This window comes from Balaenoptera physalus, assembly GCF_965194825.1.
Source record: "Balaenoptera physalus genome assembly, chromosome: 1".
Classification (NCBI taxonomy): domain Eukaryota; kingdom Metazoa; phylum Chordata; class Mammalia; order Artiodactyla; family Balaenopteridae; genus Balaenoptera; species Balaenoptera physalus.
The window spans coordinates 45,667,464-45,687,608 of NC_138882.1; the positions used below are offsets into that span (position 1 = coordinate 45,667,464).

General features: G+C 34.4%; 1 protein-coding gene across 7 annotated transcripts in view; it reads right to left on the reverse strand.

Moving 5' to 3' along the window:
- The window catches only part of HMCN1 (hemicentin 1), a 507,647-nt gene that overhangs the window by 307,925 nt on the left and 179,577 nt on the right, over nt 1-20,145 (reverse strand). For 5 of the 7 annotated variants that reach the window (XR_014266656.1, XM_082472452.1, XM_082472453.1 and 2 more), the window contains exons 5-6: nt 12,069-12,240; nt 10,189-10,295 (exon numbers count right to left, since the gene is read on the reverse strand). Coding sequence is in view for 6 of the 7 variants with exons in the window: in XM_082472452.1 (XP_082328578.1) it covers nt 10,189-10,295; nt 12,069-12,240 (279 nt within the window). In the remaining variant the exon portion in view is untranslated. Of the gene's footprint in view, nt 1-10,188; nt 11,128-12,068; nt 16,467-20,145 lie in introns of those variants that run through there. The other 2 variants (XM_082472454.1, XM_082472455.1) reach the window with 2 other exon arrangements.

The following is a 20,145-nucleotide window of genomic DNA, read 5'->3' on the forward strand; positions in this document are numbered from 1 at the left end:
CATCCAGGTTCTGTTATGGAAAATATTTCCCTTCTCTTTGCCTCTGGGAAGAGACAGCCAGAACAAGCACAAAAGCCGACCATTCTCCAGCTTTTAGCCAAACGGCATCCTCAGCTCAGCAGTGCCCAGCCAAGGCACTCAGTGCTCAAGATACAAATATGAGTAAAAAGAAGGTCCTGACCCTGTAAGGGTCTATGGCCAGTGAGACAGTCAGGTGGAGAAAGCGAAATCTTCAAGAGGATGCAGTAAATGCAGTGACAGAATTACAGAAAAGGCACATAGAAATATGTATATAAAAGCATAGACTAGCCTGTAGTTCAGTTAACACCTCCTAAGGGAGATGAACAAGATATTGAATAGCTAAGCACTGAAGTTACCCATATGTGCATAAATAATAAATATTGATAATTTGGATTAGGGTCACAGGATAAAACACTAACATTTATTGGGCACTTCCTCTGTGCCCAGACTCTTTGAATACATTGGCTTATTTAATCCTTATTACAACCCTATAAGGTAGATATCGTCATTATCCCCACTGCACAGATAAGGAGGTTGAGGCACTAAAGCTATTAAACAGTTTGCCCAAGTTCACAAGGTTTCCTAAATTTCCTATCTTGCAGAGGTGGGGTTTTAATGCAAAAGTCAGGCTCTGGGCTCTTTCCCACCATGCTACATTGTCTCCCAAGGGCAAGGTAAGTCAGCGTTAGCCTCTACATCAATATCTCTCCAAATATGATTTAAGGACCACCTATATCTACACCTACACAAAAGCACTTCAGTTATCTGCAAAAATATGGACTCTGAGCTCCAGCCAAGATTTACTGAATCAGAATCTCTAGTCAGTGGAGCTTAGGAACATGCATTTCAAAAACCATCTAAATGCTTATGAACAAGAGTTCACCATTATTTTATTACATTGATCACTGAGATTTTTGTCTCAAAATAAAATGATTACATGATACCAGCATTTAGGTAGAAGCAGAATATAGGAGTAAGAGAAAGCATTCACAGGATAACACCAGGATGCCAACATGGCTCTCCATCTCAACACTGAGAAACACATATTTAGTTATCATAGCATGACAGAAGGTGCTAGAAAGAGATATATATATATATATATATATATATATATATATATATATATATATGATTTTAATATGGTGAACAGCTAGATTAAGCCACGGCATGGTTAAAGATAAGCCAGCTCCAAGGCTCGGCAAACCACACAGTTTTCCCTAAATCACTGTGACTCATTATTTGGCAATGAGGACAGAAAGGATGAGGAGGTATGTCCCTGTTGCTACCAATCATATTGCTCATTGAGCAGAACTTGCAGGAACTCACAAGAAAGGAAAATGAAGGTGAGGGAAAAGAAAAAAAACACATCTTCATGAAAACAGTGTTGTATTCTTAGTATAAATTATGCTGCTTATCGCTATGGCTCATTTTCATAGGGGTAACAAAGGATTGTAAGTGTAAGTGTAGGAGTCTCAGTACCACCACTTATTGCATTATTTCTAAAGGAAAATGTGTTCTGAATTTCACATAACAGACAAGAAAAAAAAAAACTACAACCATAAACCAATTTTAAGTCGAGGATTTCCTACAAGGCTATACAAAACCTTGCTAAGTCTAATTTCAACTGCTTTAGATAATGTAGAGCTATACTAAAGACACTATTGTCTACTGGTTTCTTGTAAAAGAGAAATGAAATGGTCAATATTGTGAGTTGATTTAGATTTTTTCACTGACATCATCTATTGCTGTTAGTTGTCTTGCTGCTCAGAAAGTCCCTTGTGATAAAACAGCTCTTGAGGCTACCAAGGGTAAATATCACACGCAATCCGCCTAGTGACTGTTGTCAAGTGCTAATCATCTACCAAGTGTCTGTGCACAAATCAACTGATAACGAGTCCATTTAAAAAATGTTGCTTAATAGCTAAGTGAGAAACTTAAAAATTACCTAAGTGTTTGAAAATATGCTATCCTGTTGCTAAATAATACATTAAAAATAAAGCTGAGTTGATCAAGAGGGAGTCCTTTACAATCTCTACAAAATTATTGGAAAATAAATTAATTTTGATCCACATAACATAGCAAAAAAGTAGGTGGAGATAAGGACATAGTTTCACTATTCTCTGAGAAATGCTAAGAATAGGAAGCATAATTAGTTAAGAAAATCTTAATTTATTTATATATTATACTGTAAACAGTAGGAATGCCTGCATAGAATTTAAAAGAGTTTGTAAGTAAAAGATATTTCCAAGTGAGTCAGTTTTTATGCACAATGACATCCAACTCTGGGTTAATCAGAGTAATGGGAGCAAGGGACATCACAAATAAACCAAAATTATAGTTTAAAAATATAATGCAAAGAAAAATTTTAAGCTAACTTATTTAAAAATGACCTCTAATACTCATGTCTGCATTTATCATTCTTGAATCATTCTCTTAAAAGAATTACAACAATACTTGGACATTATTTTAGGAACACAATATATCACATTAAATTTCTTCATGAGAAAGTGCCAATAATTTATTATTTTAATCTGTTTTCTTAAAGTAAGCTATTATTTTAGTCTGTTTCTTAGCTGAGTTCCCTTTTTTCAAGTATTATTGACATAGGAACAAAAAGATTTTATGTATAATGATGGTTAAACAAACCAGTAAATGGAAAAAGGAGAAAAGTACCAACATATACAAAATGCATTCTGTACAGCAGGCAAATCTTTTATGTAAATTATCACGTTTAATCCTCACAAAAGTCTCTGTGAGATAATACTATTATTATCTTCATTTCACAGATCAGAAGGGTAAAGTGACTTGCTCAAAGTCACAGATAAACAGTGGGTAGCAGACCTGGGATGTAAACTCAGTGAGGTTCCAGAAACCGACCTCTACTGCTACCCCATGCATTTCTCATGATCATCTCAGTGAACTGGATTATGCTGGTTTTGGGCTAAAAGCTGAAATATACCCAACTGCTCCACATAATAGAAGAGTAATATGGAATTTCTGAGTCTATCCACAGGAGAGAAGCAGAAACAAAATGGGGAGAACAAAATGGCAAGGAGAGAGCAAAGGACACAACTCACTTAAAGATATGTCCCCAAATCTACAGGCAAATCTACTAAACTCACAAAAGATTCTTGTTAGTGGATTTCCTACGAAATTTTTGAAGGGCTGAGCTTTACCCTCCATCGAAGTACAAAAGATTAGAATCAACACACAAATAATCAGGAGGCAAGGAGACCAAAAGAAAGTAAGTCTTCAGGAAACTCCAGAAGCATTGGGAGAAGGCTTTGGATTCTCACATGCTATGGACAGAGTGGGGTTGGAGGAGAAATAAATGATAAGAAGGTCTTGGAGGGGCGAAGAAAATTCAGCTAATTCCGTAATGAAGTTAAACAGAGGGGAAGTCCAGCTGTGTATTTCTTATTCCTCTCTTCCCTTCTGAATTATTTTAGCCATCTTAGCACCATTTTTCTATATACATAATTAAATTAGTAAGACAAAAATTACTGATTTAATGTTTTTCTACTTGCTTTTTATATCATGTAGATTTAAACTGTGGGTTATAATAAAATTAAAATTTGGCTCCAAAAATCATCTCTCCAACACAGAATATCTAGAAGTATCACTCTGACACAGAGCCATCCTCACCTCATGGTTTCTGTAGTTAAGAAGAGGGAAATCTTATGCTTGGAGCATAATGGCTCCAAACATAACAGGAAAATTTCTAGGCACTAGACACTGAACTGGGTTTGTATTGGCTTGAAATTGTGAGAGTTATATTTTAAAGAATATATTTATTCATACAATTTATAAAGGTTCATAATGAGCTACACTACTATCCTGAGTTAAAATGTCATGTTGATCAAGTTGCAGAAGAATCTGAATCAGGAATACAGAGGCTGCTGTAGTATGAACAGACCTGAGGCAAAGATGAGGTTAGACTAGATACCTACTGGCATTCTATAATTGTAAATAGGTAGCCATGATCCACAAAGCAGTAAGAGGAACGAAGGAGCAGAGTGGACCAGAGTGTAGGCTTCTGAATTGGAGTGAGTCTATGAGGAATGAAAAAGCAGGACAGGCTAAAATACCATGAAGCAAGCACCATGGAGAGCTCCAGGGAAAATTAGTTGCTCCTCTGATACCTTCCTGGTCAGTTCTATTGCAGATGGATCTACTTTTAGTTTAAGGATAAAGGCTTATTAAATATTGAAAGCCCTCTCTACACTGAAAGCCCTTGAAGTCAATAATTATATTGTATATATCACCTATAAAATCTTACTCAATAGGCACTTAATACATGTAGGTTTAATAAATGATACTAAAGTCATCCAAATGCTTAACGTTGGCACTTTTCCTTAGATTCCCCTAGGACCAACTAATGCCAGAGTCATCAAGAATTCATTGAATTTTTCTAGACACATTATGCTAAGTGTGTTCACACATTATCTCATAAAGTCCTCTTACATCCAAAAATGATTTTATAGCACCATAAAGAAACTGGGGCTCAAAGAAATGATTACTTGCCTAGGTTTAGACAGGAAGTTAAATGGCAATTACTCCAAGCTCAATACTCTTTCTAAGTCTATACACAGCATTTTAGGATAACATAATCTCTGAGTTGATTTGGACACTATGACATAGAAAACAATAATACCACCTAACTATTCATTTGCCATTCTAAATTTCTAAATACACTCTCATTTAGGAGGGGTCAGGTTAGTGGAGTGTTGGTAAAATTCTCTCTGAAAAGAGAAAGCCCTAATTTGGGGTATTTGCCAATTTCTGTGATGTAAATACTACCACAGTGGCTGACTTCAAGCTTTCAACAGGATGTCACTGAACACGGAGCTGGGAAGAGAAAGTGCATAACTGACTCTACACGAGCCATTTATGAGCCAGCTCCCACAGACCATTAGGCCATGACAATAGTTCTGGCCAATGGGTTATAAAGGAAGTAAAGCGTGTCTGTCACTCACAAAAAATCCTCATCAGAGAAGTGACACAATCCCTTCCTTTTTTCTATTCAATGCACATTGTCCAGTCTTTTCCCCACTAAGAGAGGCCACGTGTTCAAAATATGATGGTGTCTCCATCAGCTTGGGTTCCTGAGTGACCATGTGAAGTAGAACACCTGTCAGCCCTCACAGGACATGTGACATTAGTGAGGAATGAACTTTCTTGTATTAAGCCGGGAGAATTCCTCCTGGTGCTAAATGTGAAGCGTGCCCTGTTATAAACTGAATTAAAATGTGATTGATAGAGCTGGCTTTAACTTCTCTCTCCTAAGGAGTTTCAATGTTTTATAAAACAATAAATAAGCCAAGTAAAAAATAAAACCTTTATGTGTATCTGAATTCATAGAAAATATAAATACAATTTACAATTTACACACATTCAGGAGAATAAGAATAACGGATTTAACTACTTTTACCATTCATGTGTCAGAAACCATTTAAGCATTTTGCCAACATCTAAATTAATCATGACAATATTAAGTAGGTATTATTTTCCCCCATTTTTCTCAGACTTGGAGAGGTTTAGGTAATTTCTTCAAGGTCAAAAAGATACTAAGTAGTGTATCTTGAATTAAAATAGACATCCATCTCTTTTTAAAGTATTTACTCTTATAGGACATACTGTTCTTTACAAATTAAAGAATATTATGGTTTTAATCAAATATTTATTGATAATCTACTATGGGCTAGGCATTGTGCCAGCCATAAAGATATAATAAAGCCAGCTAGATTTAAATACTATCATTTTATTAGGTATTATATGTTTAAAGAAATGTGATACAAGGAGAGAAATGTACCCAAAACAAAGAGTAAATTCTGTATATGTTCACACACACACACACCTCTACACATTTATACAAAAACACAAGAGTACAGATATGTCTTTAAAGGAAACATTCCATTTGGTTGACAATCTGATATTGGCAGACAAAAATAACTGGGAAATATTCCAGGAAAAAAATCTACTATACAGCATTCCATTGACCCTAAACATTGAATTAATGCCATATCTAATCCATTTAAATAACCCACCTGGTGTAGTCTGAAGGCTTATTCAAAAGAGGCACCAGGTGAGAATAATTGGAGGCCAGCATAATATTCTACTTGTGCAGTCCTTTGTAGACTTGAGGCTTATTTAATTATGATTCCTTAGCAAGTTTGTGTCACTTGAGTATGATTTCTAAAATATCCTTATCCTATAGAAAATGCATTAGTAGGCTCTGGCAACCAAAATAACTATCTACAAACAGAATATTTCTACTAGTCTCAGAATCTCAATATAATCATGTGGTTGGGTACATTCCCTTCTCTACTTAGGAGATTATATAAGGACAGTTTATCCAAATTTACTTAATGGAAACACCCCAGGGCATGTGCTAAATTACATGATCACACTGATAATCCTAGACTAATAGAAACAGTCTGTACCACCTAAACCTAATGGGTGCTGACAGTTATTTAATGTCTTTGCAGGAAGTTTCCCTTAAAGAGCAGAGCACACAGTTTGGCCTGAGAGTTTCCGTGGTTATGTTCAAATACTCTATGTACAGATACAGCTGCCCGAATGGAAAATTTAAATTTTTTCTCAGAAATTAGATTCAGGATTTGTAGCTTCCCTACAAATGAAAATTTAGGGCCATAAAACAACCTTCTCTTTTGTTTCTAATAATACTTGCAGTTCATTTCAGTGACTTCTTTTTGGCATGTTTTCCCCTGCATCAGAGGCAACCTAAAACATCCGAGTCATTTATATGAAATGTACTGATGAGTTGACTCATTGCCTGTGTTTAGTGAAAATGTCCTAATAAATCACAGAAAAGAAATTACCAGGGTTTCAGAGGAAAACCACAAGAGAAAAGAAATCGCCACTCTCATAGCATTTCAAATGATGGACATAATAAAGTGTTCTGTGTCAGTATATCAACTGTGGGTGAACTAAACCAATGCTTCTGTCTGCTTCCCTAGGTATCATCAGAATAAGTATATTAATTTTTATTCATTAATATTTATACAGTTCTTTCCCAGGCACTATGGCATATATTGGTGACAAAGTCTGGTCTATAGCAAAATTGGAGGACAAAATCTGTACAGAAATAAATATGATATAAAGGGGCAAAATAATGTAAAAGGGAGGTGCAGAAAAATTGCAATAGAAAGCCAGAGGGAAAAGAGAATGTTCTGGATGAAAAAAGTCGGAAAAATCTTGATGAAAGTGTTGCCATTTGAGCTGAGCATTAGTGGGTAGTTATCAATCAGACATAAAGTAAGAAGAGAAGAGCATTCTAGAAAGAAGCAACAGCTTGAGACAGAGCATGGACCATGAGAATGTGGTAAGAGAGAGGGTGAGAGACACTGCAAAAGCATATTAGATTAGAGTGGAAAGGCACATGGTAGAAGATAACCAGAAAGATTGGTTGAGGCTCAATTAGGTGGTCCTTGAATACCAGGCTAAGGTCAATTAAGAGATAGGCTGTGCTCCATACTTGAGATTAAAACTGTTATGTGAAACATTCAAAAAGCCATTATTAATTCCATTGATAGAGCAGACACTTTCCAGATAGCAGAGTGCACAGGAGACGGCACCAGGGGTGTGCTATCTTATCTCAGACATTTCTCCACTTGAGAAAGCACACGTGTAAAACGTTATCATTCATTAGCCATCCAAAAGGGAGATCCAAAGTCAACAGCCATATTTATGTCAGTAGATTCAGCTCAATTTCCTTTGCACCAACCCAATACATTATTTTGGCATTTCGTTTAGGAGCAAAATAAGTTTATTATCTATACTTGCATTGTAATGCTTATCCTTTGTTTAGTTACCACGAATTGTACTCTAGAAATTGTGTAACATCAGGACCAGAAGCTTTTTTGGTGATGACTAGATATAAATTTAAGGTAATATGATAATAGATACTGTGTCTTTTTATTGTTTTCTTAATTATAGGAGACCGAGCTTAGAAACTTGTCTACAGTGTTCCCACCATCTTATCCTCTCTCTCCTCACTCACAGACTAATCCTCATTGCTTCTCTGTTCTAATTACCAATTAAGATGTACTCAGTGCCCATTAAGTATCATGGAACATGGCCAAAAGCAGACACTCAGTAAATGTTTATTGAATGGATGACTGAATGAATAGGTGTGTTAGGCACAAGGAAAAACATGAGACATGTAAAATATCCCTCTTCTAGGCAAGAGTTTTACTAGAGGAAATACCACTGCTAGCAATCCAAATCACCTGCAAAATGGATTCAAATACTTCACAATAAGTTGCTAATAATACAGAAGAGTGGTATCACTTGTACATATTTCAAAATCAACGATAAACAACTTAACGTCACTATTCAGAGAGCAAGAATGAATTACCTTAGTGAACTTGCTAGCTCAGGACACTGCTGGCTTAGGTCATGCTTAAATTAAAGTGTTTGGGGGATAAAGAGACTCAGAACCTTCTTATACTCCTTCTTACTGTGGTCACAGAAAGTCAGACTCAATCTAGTCATATTTTGGGCAAGTTGGTCAAAATAACCATAACATCAAGTTTGGCCACATTTATTTAAAATGTAACAGCAAAACGCTTCATTGTTGACAATCTAATGCACTCAATAAATATTGAGCAACTACTATGTGCAAGGAACTGGGTGAATAAAACAGGCAGATGGGACCATTTCTGATCTATTCAATAAAAAATTACTAATTTTATTTCACATTGCCTTTTTACTTACACCCTTATCCCATATTATCCATGTTCAAAAATCCATATTACAGTTTCTATTTTCCTTATAAGGCTGAGAGTTCTGAGAATAAAAAATTGATATTCTAGGATTTAAATGGAGTTACAATGAAAACTTTCATTTTTTAAATTGGTAAGGTTAATATAAGTATTCCTTAAAAAAAAACTGGCGTGCAAAAAATGGCACCTCGAATCTCTACAGTGTAACACCTCCGCATACTTTCACAGAAGCTAAATAATTTGAACTATGAGCCCATTGATCCCATTTTTTCATGCAGGGAAGCTGAGACAATGAAAGAGTAAATGATGTAAGGGGTATCTTCATTTGAATTGTCCCAGAAGGATTCTAGAGTAAGTTGTTCATTTGGGAGGTATGACGGCTGCTAATAAGCAAAGAGCAGGTAACACAGGAAAAAGAATGCAGCCCATAAAGGGTGTGCTTTTAAGCCTGCTCTCACTATAGACAACTGGAGCTTATTCCTGCAGGGGCTGAAAGCTGCTTTTGAGGGGCTTCATCCTCCGGAAGAACAGCCTTCTCCTGTTCAGGTTAAAATAAAAAAAGCCTCTCAGACACAGAAACACGGGTACCTGAGTTGGAAATAGGCCAGAGCACACTGAAAATTTTGAGAAATATGGGCAAGCCACTCAGACCACATACTAGAGTGGGTCCCACATATAATGTGCAACAGAAATAGATCTCAGATTTATGGCATCCTGAATTTTGAGGGTATGTTCTTTCCTCCATACTGCCAAACTACAGTGCTTTCTTAGAGTGAATATATACTACTGAATGTAATTCTAGGATACAAATACCATTCTGTGTTAAAGTACACAATGAATGTACATCCACCAAATACCAATAACCAGCAGTGCTTGAGAGCTTATTTTGTAGCAGGAACTATGCGAAGTACTTCATTTGTACCATCTTAATTTAATTCTCAGCACAATTCTATGAAGGAAAGGACTATTATTGCCATCCTACATTACAGAGGTGGAAAGCAAGGCACAGAGAAGTAATAGTTCTGATGTAATGCAGCTTTTAAGTAGTGGTGTTGAGATTCAAACCCAGGGCAGTTCCATACTGGGGTCTATGCCCCAACCATCATTCTCTACTGGCTCCATCTCTGATTGTTTTGGAAGCAGACAGTGGCTAACACAACCAATCTACAGATTTGATGATAGGAAAACTATCCAAGAATTTTAAGTCTATTTATAGTGGTATTGATGCCTTTCATGGTCATCAAAACTTAACACTATCAATTCATGTGATCAAGACACCTCCTACAAATGCACCATGTATATTGCTTTTTAGTAAAAGCGTTCTCTCTGATTGCTAGAGAAGATATAAATAAACTATTGTATACACTTTATAAAACATGCCAACACCAAAATAAAATAACAAATAGACTTTATAAAATACCTTCACCGTCCATATTCCAGCCTCTGGCTCTTTAACATTCACCACCTTGGCAGAGTTATGAATATTTAATAGCTCATTCAGGCCAAATCCCTTTTTTATCAGCTTCCCTGAAAGACAGACATAATGGTAACAATCATAATCTTTCTTTCAGCTATGTATATTAGCTGTATACATTTCCAGTACAAATTACCTGATGGACATTTGTGCCTCTAGCTCAAAATATTATTTTATTTATATCTAAAAGATACTCAACTTTAGCATTTCTGGACGTTGGAATTGAAGTAACAGATTCCTATTCACTATGCTGATTTGATCTTATAAAGAGAGTAACAAATGACAGGCTGTAATCATATTTCCAAAGTCAGCCTAGGTAACTATTATGGCTACCAAGAAGTTATGTGCAGTCCCCAGAGACATTTACACTTAACAGATGGCAAAAACAGTAAAACAGAATAAATGTCTTTTTGAAGATCACTCAAGGTGTTACTAACATAAGAGCCCTGGGCATATCTTTGCATAAAGTGTAAAACTTCAGTTTTCCACAAAGCACAGCTTGAAGGCTTTTATTTGTCACAGGAATAGTTAAAGGAGGCAGTGTAATGAAGTAACATGATAGGTGGAACTTAGGAAGAAAAGCAAATTTGGAATTAAGCCACAGTTTACTTATTCACTTCACTCTTCGCTCTCCTATGGACTACTTCTGCAGTTATATAAACAAATCAATTATAAGAATTCTATGTTTGCATCAAAAGCTTTACAATCACTATAAATGACTTTTAAAATATCAATATCAATGACTTTTTAAAGTAGTAGAAACTTAATGCAATGGTTACAGGTACTTTTAAGTATCCAGATAATGAAAAACACAAATCTTTCCTGGATAGGTAGCCTGGATGGTATTAGAAGAATGTTACCTAAAAAGACAAATCCATTTCTAAAGACAAATCCATTTTTAAGACCAAACCTGTAGAAGTCTTGAAAAACAGATTTTGCTTGCTTGTAAATTTCAATTTGATTGTTAGTGTGGATGAAGCCTTTGAGGACAATTTCATATGCTATTTTCTTTAAGGTATTAGTTATTTTCTAAGACTCAAATAAGTAAGAAAGGTAGTTACTCCCTCCCCATTTATAAATATTCAAAAATAGGTAAAAAAAAATGTAGCACATACTAAAGCTACAATGGGAATAAAAATATTTTGCAAACATCAATAGGTTTAAAAAAATTTCTAAATGCAAATATTAAGAAAAATGAGGTTTCTGTTTTTATTAGATTACTATTCAACAATAAGTCTTATTGTAATATTCAACCAGCAATAGAATCAAGCCAAAACTTAGGGTTATACTATACAATTATTGAGGAAGCAAAGTAAATTAAAACATCATTCTAATGAGAACATGAATTTGTTTTTTAATGATTGTCTCCTATAAAATTAAAATTTATCAAGAAAATGATATAGTAAAAAAATTAATCAGTGGTTTTAAAAGGAGTTTTTTCATGTGATTCACTTAAAAATAACATAAAATACAGAATTTTACAGAATAAGTTATTGTGAAGTATTTCCCCACATAAAGATGAGGAAAATATGATTTCAGGTTCAATTAAAATATTTTTTCTTTTGGATACTTTACCTACAATTAAGTTAGTACCTGTGATCTGTTTAAATTATTAGGAGTTTCAGCTTTTTGAATCTCATGTTAAGTCAACAATACTTAAGACTAAAAACATTCAGTTTTAATTTTTAAACATCTTCCCTAGTCACTTTTGAAGTTATTGAATTTATTTATAAAATTAGCATTAATTTGAACAAGTAAGTGTACAAAAAATCTTCTACCTTTCATGGTTTTTCTATTTTATTATATGAATGTCCCATATATCTCACCTAAAGGATTGCGAATTTCAATCATTGGAGAAGGGCCACTCAGAGACACAGTAACCTCTTTTAGACTGGGATCAAAAGGAATTTTCCAAGTGTTTACAGCCTGTTCCAAATGATCTGTTGATAAGAGGTGAACTTTGGAAGCCTGCACCGCTTCCTCTACCCATTTTAACACCTATAAGAGAAAAAGAGACACGTGAGTGATATGAAAACATTTACAGCTTTATACTACCTCGAATTCCTGGTGCAGTAGTTGACTTTGCTTAATTACATGACTCCGTCACTTTCTGTACTAGTGTGAGGTTTATTTCCATCACAGTTAAGACAAACTTTCCCAAACCTCAGAATGGGAGAAAATATTCGCAAACGATAAGATCAACAAGGGATTATTCTCCAAAATTTACAAACAGCTCATGCAGCTCAATATCAATAAAACAAACAACCCAATGGAAAAATGGGCAGAAGACCTAAATGGACATTTCTCCAAAGAAGACATACAGATGGCCAAGAGGCACATGAAAACATGCTCAACATTGCTAATTATTAAAGTAATGCAAATCAAAACTACAATAAGATATCACCTCACACCAGTCAGAATGGCCATCATCAAAAAATCTACAGTTAATGCTGGAGAGGGTGTGGAGCAAGGGAACCCTCCTACACTGTTGGTGGGAATGTAAATTGGTAGAACCACTGTGGAGAACTGTATGGAGGTATATATACAATGGAATACTACTCAGATGTGGTATATATGCAATGGAATACTACTCAGCCATAAAAAAGAGTGAAATGATGCCATTTGCAGCAACATGGATGGACATGGAGATTATCATACTAAGTGAAGGAAGTCAGACAGAGAAAGACAAATATCATATGATATCGCTTATACGCAGAATCTAAAGAAATGATACAGGCAGATTATCAACTTTGAAGAAATAAATTTTAAGGAGGTATGGGGGGAAGGAATACATTTTATAAAACGTTACAAGGAAGCTCATGACTGACCTTTGAATAGTAGGAGTGTTAAGTATGCTGTTAAAAATCTGTAAGGGACAGTTAAGAAAATTATCAGACCGTAAGAGAAATGTGTGAGTTTGCCAAACAAGGATTTCAGTGTAGATTTTGTCTTTATCAAATGAAGTTAAAGGAACAAGTTATAGTTAAAGTTTGAATGGAAGAGCCTGCCATTGTTGTTTCACATCTGGTTGTTGCTGTTTGCATTCCTTTATTGAGCCTACATCTTCATAAGCTTTTTGGCAGGGTATATGTTGAACACTTGTTTCATGCTCAAGACAGGATCAGAGAGCATGGATACTGACAACTGATTTGTCTGTTTTCTTCTTTTTCCATGACTATATCTACTGCCTCATCTTGATTTACAAGCAAAACCTAGAAAACCTACAAAAATAAGTGTTTTGTGGTTTATCTAGGAATAATACAGAAAATATTGCTGTTATTTTTGGTGAAGAAAATCAATTTTGTATAGTTTATTTCAACCTAAATGAAATGTGAATTTTGTTTAAAAAAATTTTTTTAAATGATACAAATTAACTTATTTACAAAACAGAAACAGACTCACAGACTTAGAGAATGAACTTGTGGTTACCAGGGGGGAAGGGGGTGGGGGAGGGTTAGACTGGGAGTTTGGGACTGACATGTACACACTGCTGTATTAAAAAAAAGAAAAAAAAGACAAACTTTCCCTACATCCACTTATTATAGTAGGTTCAGAATAAAATGCTAGTTTAACTCATGCACAAATTTCAATTTTTATATCTTGGAATAATATATTCAAAATGAGATTACAGTGTCCAAAAACCAGTTGTGCAGAGATATTACATGCAGAGGTATTACAGACAGTTCTATTTCTCAAGAGAAATGAAAAGAACCTATAAAAAACATGGTAATGGCGATACTGAGATTCTTTTTCCCCTCCATTCTTTCTTTCTGGATTTCTTTCAAGGTCCAATTTATAAAAGATAATTAGCAAATTATCAAATCCAATTTCAATATATTGGGTATTGAATTATTGTAATAGAGTATACTATAATTATATATTGTATATTATAATATATATTATAGTATATTAATTATTGAAAAATAATTGCCATGCCAGCAAAATATTCATTTTTATGATAAAATAAATAAGTAAAAAATAATGGGAAAAGTAACAACTGTATTTTTTTTAAATGGAAAAATATTTCACCACCAATTTAAGTGCTGTGTCCTTGAAAATTAGGCTTTGGGAAAATATTAAGAAACTGGGTTATAATAGGGTATTAATGCCTCACTGTGAACAAGGAAACCTTTCAGTCCACAGAAATGTTCTGCAACAGCAAACACAATTCCTCATTAAACAAACAGGTCATGACTGGACAGGTACTGCTTAGTTAAACTTACTACAATTACTTCTAAATCATACTAAGCTTTAATCCATCTCAGATCTTTCTCTGGTTCGTATATCCTTTAAGACTATATCCCGTCATAACAATTTCCCTTGTAATTATGCATAAAACACTGAACAGTGCTGGATATTAAGCTACAGCCAAGCTACTCAAAATAAACAAAAACATATTTGAAATTTCAATAGTAGTAGCCACGAATCAATGAATCAAACAAGTATTGTGCAATAACTTAATTCTCTGTAAAAAGGATCCCATTTTTTTTTTTTTGTCCTCAAGGATGACGAAAATGGCTAAGACATATTATCATAAAATTAACAGTGTGAGGCAATTATGTTCATTCATTAAATAAAGTTTTATTATTCAAAGTACTCTTCCAGGTACTGTTGATGAACATATTTTTAGTCAATATTTAGTAATCACACTTCTTCTCTGAACTAGTCTCTTTTTGCATTATTTTGTAGTCTGCATTATTCGTTTTTAATAAATCTTCTTACCTTTCCTCCAAGGTCAAGAACCACAGCTCCTTTATCATTGTATACCCTGAACCAAGCGACCTGCTCTACACATAATAAAGGTGGGATATGGACTAATGTCCATGAAGTTGGTCATAATGATGATAATAACAATGTCTTCTTAAATAAAAGACTGTTATGGGAATTCATGAAACAGGGAGCCCTTGTTGAAATAATGTATATAAGGTGCCCATCACAGTACTTGCCACATAGTGGATATTCAGATGTTTTCCTCCATCTCCAACTAAATTCCCTTCTCTTCCCCTAATTGAATATTTCAATAATGACTTCATGGGCAAAGTGAAAAAACTTACCCATGAAAGTCAGATAAGATTTCTGTAAATGAAAAAGAGACACAAAGTCATTCCAGGTAGAAGAGAAGTTCTGAAGAAACACAGAAAGACAGAAGTACTCATATATGTTAAGAACATGAGTGCATCCAACTGGCTACAGTTAAGTGCTCAGAAAAGGGAGAAGCAGAAGATGAGGTTGGAAGCGTGTGTCAGGGGCAGACTATGTATAGTCACAAAGTCAAGCTATGACAATCGGATTTTATCCTAAAGACCCAAATGAAAAATTCCTGAAGGACTTTATGCAGAGGAGTAATACATTGAATGTGGTATTTTACAAAGTAACACCTGTAGGGGTATCATCAACTAACTGAGCACAAAAAAAAAAATCTATTACAGTTAATTACTCCATAAATCAAATGATATATTTCCTCAAAGTTTAACCTGATAAAGCACCTGGAATTGTATGTATGAAATAAAGCATGTATCAAGATAATTGTCTAAAGAAGCAGATGCCATATTTTGAAAAATGGGTTCTGAGTGATCTATCATGCTTGAACAGAAAGGTATGAATCATTTTGTTCATCAAATCTATCCATATGGCAATAGAAACCAGACTGATTATCACTAATATCTGACCTTAAATAGAACACATGTTTCAATAATCAGAGTGTTGACATTCTTATGTCTTAAACATAGAATATGGCTGCCTTACTCAAGGAAGTGCAAAGAACTGACTTATTGTCTGAGAAAGCACTTGATAAATTTGACTGGGGATAAATAACTTTGAGGATAATGTCTGATTTAGAGACTAAAGAAGGCAAAGGACAAGAGAAATCAGATAAACAGAACATTTGTTTTAAGGACAAGACACAAAATGTGGCCATAAATAATTCTCAATGTAAGGGAAGAAAAGAATTAGAAAACAAGGATAGTATAGAATCTCAAGTTCAACAATGAAATGCAATAGCGTTAAGTAGAAAAAAAAGTGAAATCAATTTTTTATACACCTTTACTTAAATGTATAGTGTATTCTGGGTGACTCCTCAAATATACCTCTCCTTCAAACCCAATGAAGAAAGGTTATATCACTGGAAATCTATCCTGTTGTCTGTTAGTTATGGATGGAAAGCACTAAGTTCTAGGCATTCTTATGAAAATGGAAAACTATTTAGTTGCATTTTCATAAGGCAATTGTGTTTAAATGGTACGAAACATAAGCAGGCTTTTGGTTTATTCTTAATACTGTTTCCAATTCGTCAACATTTATTAGGCTTTCACAAAGGGATTACCACGTATCATGATACTACTTGTTGGGAAAGATACTCATGATACTTTTTTCATCCACTTACAGATAAAAATCAAATTGAAAACAGATGCAACTCACTTTGTTAGAAAATACAGATATTACCTACATGTGAGTAAAAGTAGATCCCTGCAAGCCACAGAATCACCATAAGTGAGGTTTCTGGCCTCTCATGTTGCTACATATAAGAAAAAAAAAAAAAAAAAAAAAAAACTTTGTCTAACCATGAGAAATATTCTCATGAGACTGGAAATGATCTTATACTGATATTGTAATGACAAAAAGAAGTGAACTAGAATAATGTGAGATCCTTTGAATCAGTACATTTTCACTAACATAAAAACTGTTTCAACCCACGAGGGAACCATTAATTGTACATTAAGTTGTAATGTAAAAATAGTCTCTCATGATTTGTAGCAGTTTAAACCTCAAAGGGCCTTTGAGAACATCTAACCCAGCTCTTTTATTTTATAAATGAGGGAAACTGATATTTGAAAGAGTTCTTGTACCTTTTAAACACCTAACCAGACTGATTCTGGCTCAGTAGTTATTTTTTACATAAGCCCCTTTGTTCCTGAATACACTCTCTTAGTTTAAATATTTTGCATCCGATGTAATAATCAGTACTTAAAAATAAGTTCATATTTCTATTCCACTCAGGAAGGAAATGCAAATATTATTGCAAAACACAAAACTGGCCTACATTATTATGTATTATGAAATATAATACATAGTATTACGTAGAAATGGAAGTGAAATCAACTTTGCATACAGAATTTGAAGAAAATTTGAAGAAATTTGAAGAATTTGAAGAAAACTTTGGAAGGATATTTTTCTTTTTTCTTTTTTTAATCAATTTGAAGAATTGAAGAAATTTGAAGAAAACTTTGGAAGGATATTTTTCTTTTTTCTTTTTTTAATCAATATATGGTTGATAAGTAACATTACATTCATTTCAGGTGTACAATATAATGCTTCGGTATCTGTACATATTGCAAAATGATCACCACGATAAATCTAAATAACACCCATCACCACACATAGTTACAATTTTTTTTCTCTTGTGATGAGAACTTTTAAGATTTACTAAGCATCATTCAAATATACAACACAATATTATTAACTATAGCTACCAGGCTGTACATTACATCCCCAGGACTTACTCATTTTATAATTAGAAGTCTGTACCTTTTGAACCCTTTACCCATTTTGCCTACCCCACAAAACCCCTACTTCTGGCAACCACCAATCTGTTCTCTGTATCTTATGAGTTCAGTCTTGTTTTTGTTTTAGATTCCACATATAAGTGAAATCATACGGTATTTGCCTTCTTTGGTCTGACATTTCACTTAGCATAATGCCCTCAAGGTCCATCCCTGCTGTCAAAAATGACAAGACTTCTTTCTTTTTATGGCTGAATAATATCCCAGTATGTGTATGTATATATGCCACATTTTCTTCATCCATTCATCTGTAGGTGGGCACTTAGGCTGCATCTATGTCTTGGCTATTGTAAACAGTGCTGCAATGAACATAGAATGAATATATTTTTTGAGTTAATGTTTTCATTTTATTCAGATAAATACCCAGAAGTGGAATTGCTTGATCATAAGATCATTTTTAATTTTGGGGGTAACCTTCATACTGTTTTTCATAGTGGCTGTACCAATTTACATTCCCACCAACAGTGCACAAGGCTTCCCTTTGCTCCACATCCTTGCCAACACTTGTCATTTCTTGTCTTTTTGATAATAGCCATTCTAACCAGTGTGAGGTGATATTTCATTGTGGTTTTGATTTGCAATTCCCTGATGATTAGTGATGTTGAACACCTTTTCATGTACTTGTTGGCCATTTGTATGTCTTCTTTGGAAAAATGGTTATTCAGATCTTTTGCCCACTTTTTAATTGATTGTTTGGGTTTTTTTGCTATTGAGTTGTATGAGTTCGTTAGGTTTTGAATATTAACCCCTTACCAAATATATGATTTGCAACTACTTTCTCCCATTCAATAGGCTGCCTTTTCATTTTGTTGATGGTTCCCGTCACTGTGCAGAAGCCTTTTAGTTTGTTGTAGTCCCACTTATTTTCGCTTTTGTTGCCTTTGCTTTTAGTGTCAAATCCAAAAAATCATCACTAAGACCTATGTCAAGAAGCTTATCACTCACGTTTTCTTCTAGGAGTTTTATAGTTTCAGGTCTCACATTCTAGTTTTTAATCCATTTTGAGTTAGTTTTTGTGAATGGTGTAATATAGTGGTCCAGTTTCATTGTTTTGCATGTAGCTCTCCAGTTTTCTCAACAGTATTTATTGAATAGACTTTCCCCATTGTATATTCTTGGCTCCTTTGTCATAAATTAACTGACCATATATGTGTGGGTTTATTTCTGGGCTCTATTCTGTTCCATTGATCTATGTGTCTGTTTTCACGTCCATACCATAATTGTTTTGATTACTATAGCTTTGTAATATAGTTTGAAATCAGGCAGCATGATGCCTCCAGCTTTGTTCTTTCCCAAGACTGCTTTGGCTATTTGGGGTCTTTTGTGTTTCCATACAGACTTTATGATTGTTTGCTCTAGTTCTGTGCAAAATGCCATTGGAATTTTGACAGGGATTGCATTAAATCTATAGATAGCTTTGGGTAGTATGGACATTTTAACAATATTAATTCTTCCAATCCATGAGTAGGGAATATCTTTCCATTTATTTGTAATTTATGTCATCAATGTCTTATAGTCTTTAGTATACAGGTCTTTCACCTCCTTGGTTAAATATTTTTCTGAAGTATTTTAAGTATTAAGTATTTTATTTGTTTTGACACCATGTGGAAGGATGTTTTTCATGTAAAAAATTACATCCAAATGAATTTCCCCAGAACATCTTTTGTCCTTTTGGTGGGAAAATGGAAATATGGTAAAGTGTTAGATACAACTTGTAATTATGCATATATCTGTATCTTTGTTGTTGTTGCTGTTTATCATCTGTCATCTCTACTAAACTGTCCCATGAGACAGAACAAAAACTATGGATGACATGTTCACTACTATATCCCCTCAATCTAACACAATGCATGAGATATAGTAAATTCCTAATAAATATGTATGAGAAGGAGGGAAAAGAGGAAAGAGGGAGGAAAGAGAGAGAAATTGTATATCAGATCTTTACCCTCAGAGTTAAGAGTATGGAAAAGGTAACATTTGGGCCCTGTGTTCATTTGTGACAAGCCCTCTCTCTGCACTAAATTTTCAATACTGAGCTGAATAGGGTAAGAACTTGCACGTGTGGTCTTAAATGTGAGCATTAGGCTCTAATTAGTTTTGATTTATTTGGTTAGCTAACTTGGGATTTAAAAATGCAATGGAGATATCTCTAGAATTAAGTCCATTTTTTAAAAAATGCCAGTGTATGCTTTTCAGTAGGACTGGATGAAGATTTTTCAAGCTCAGTAGTGGTAGAAAGTTGTTCAGTAAATGAATGCAACAAAGCAAAAGTAGTTTAAAAGGCTGGGTTAGGCATAAATGCACCCACCTAATAATCAGAGCCTACCCAGAAAACCATCCATGT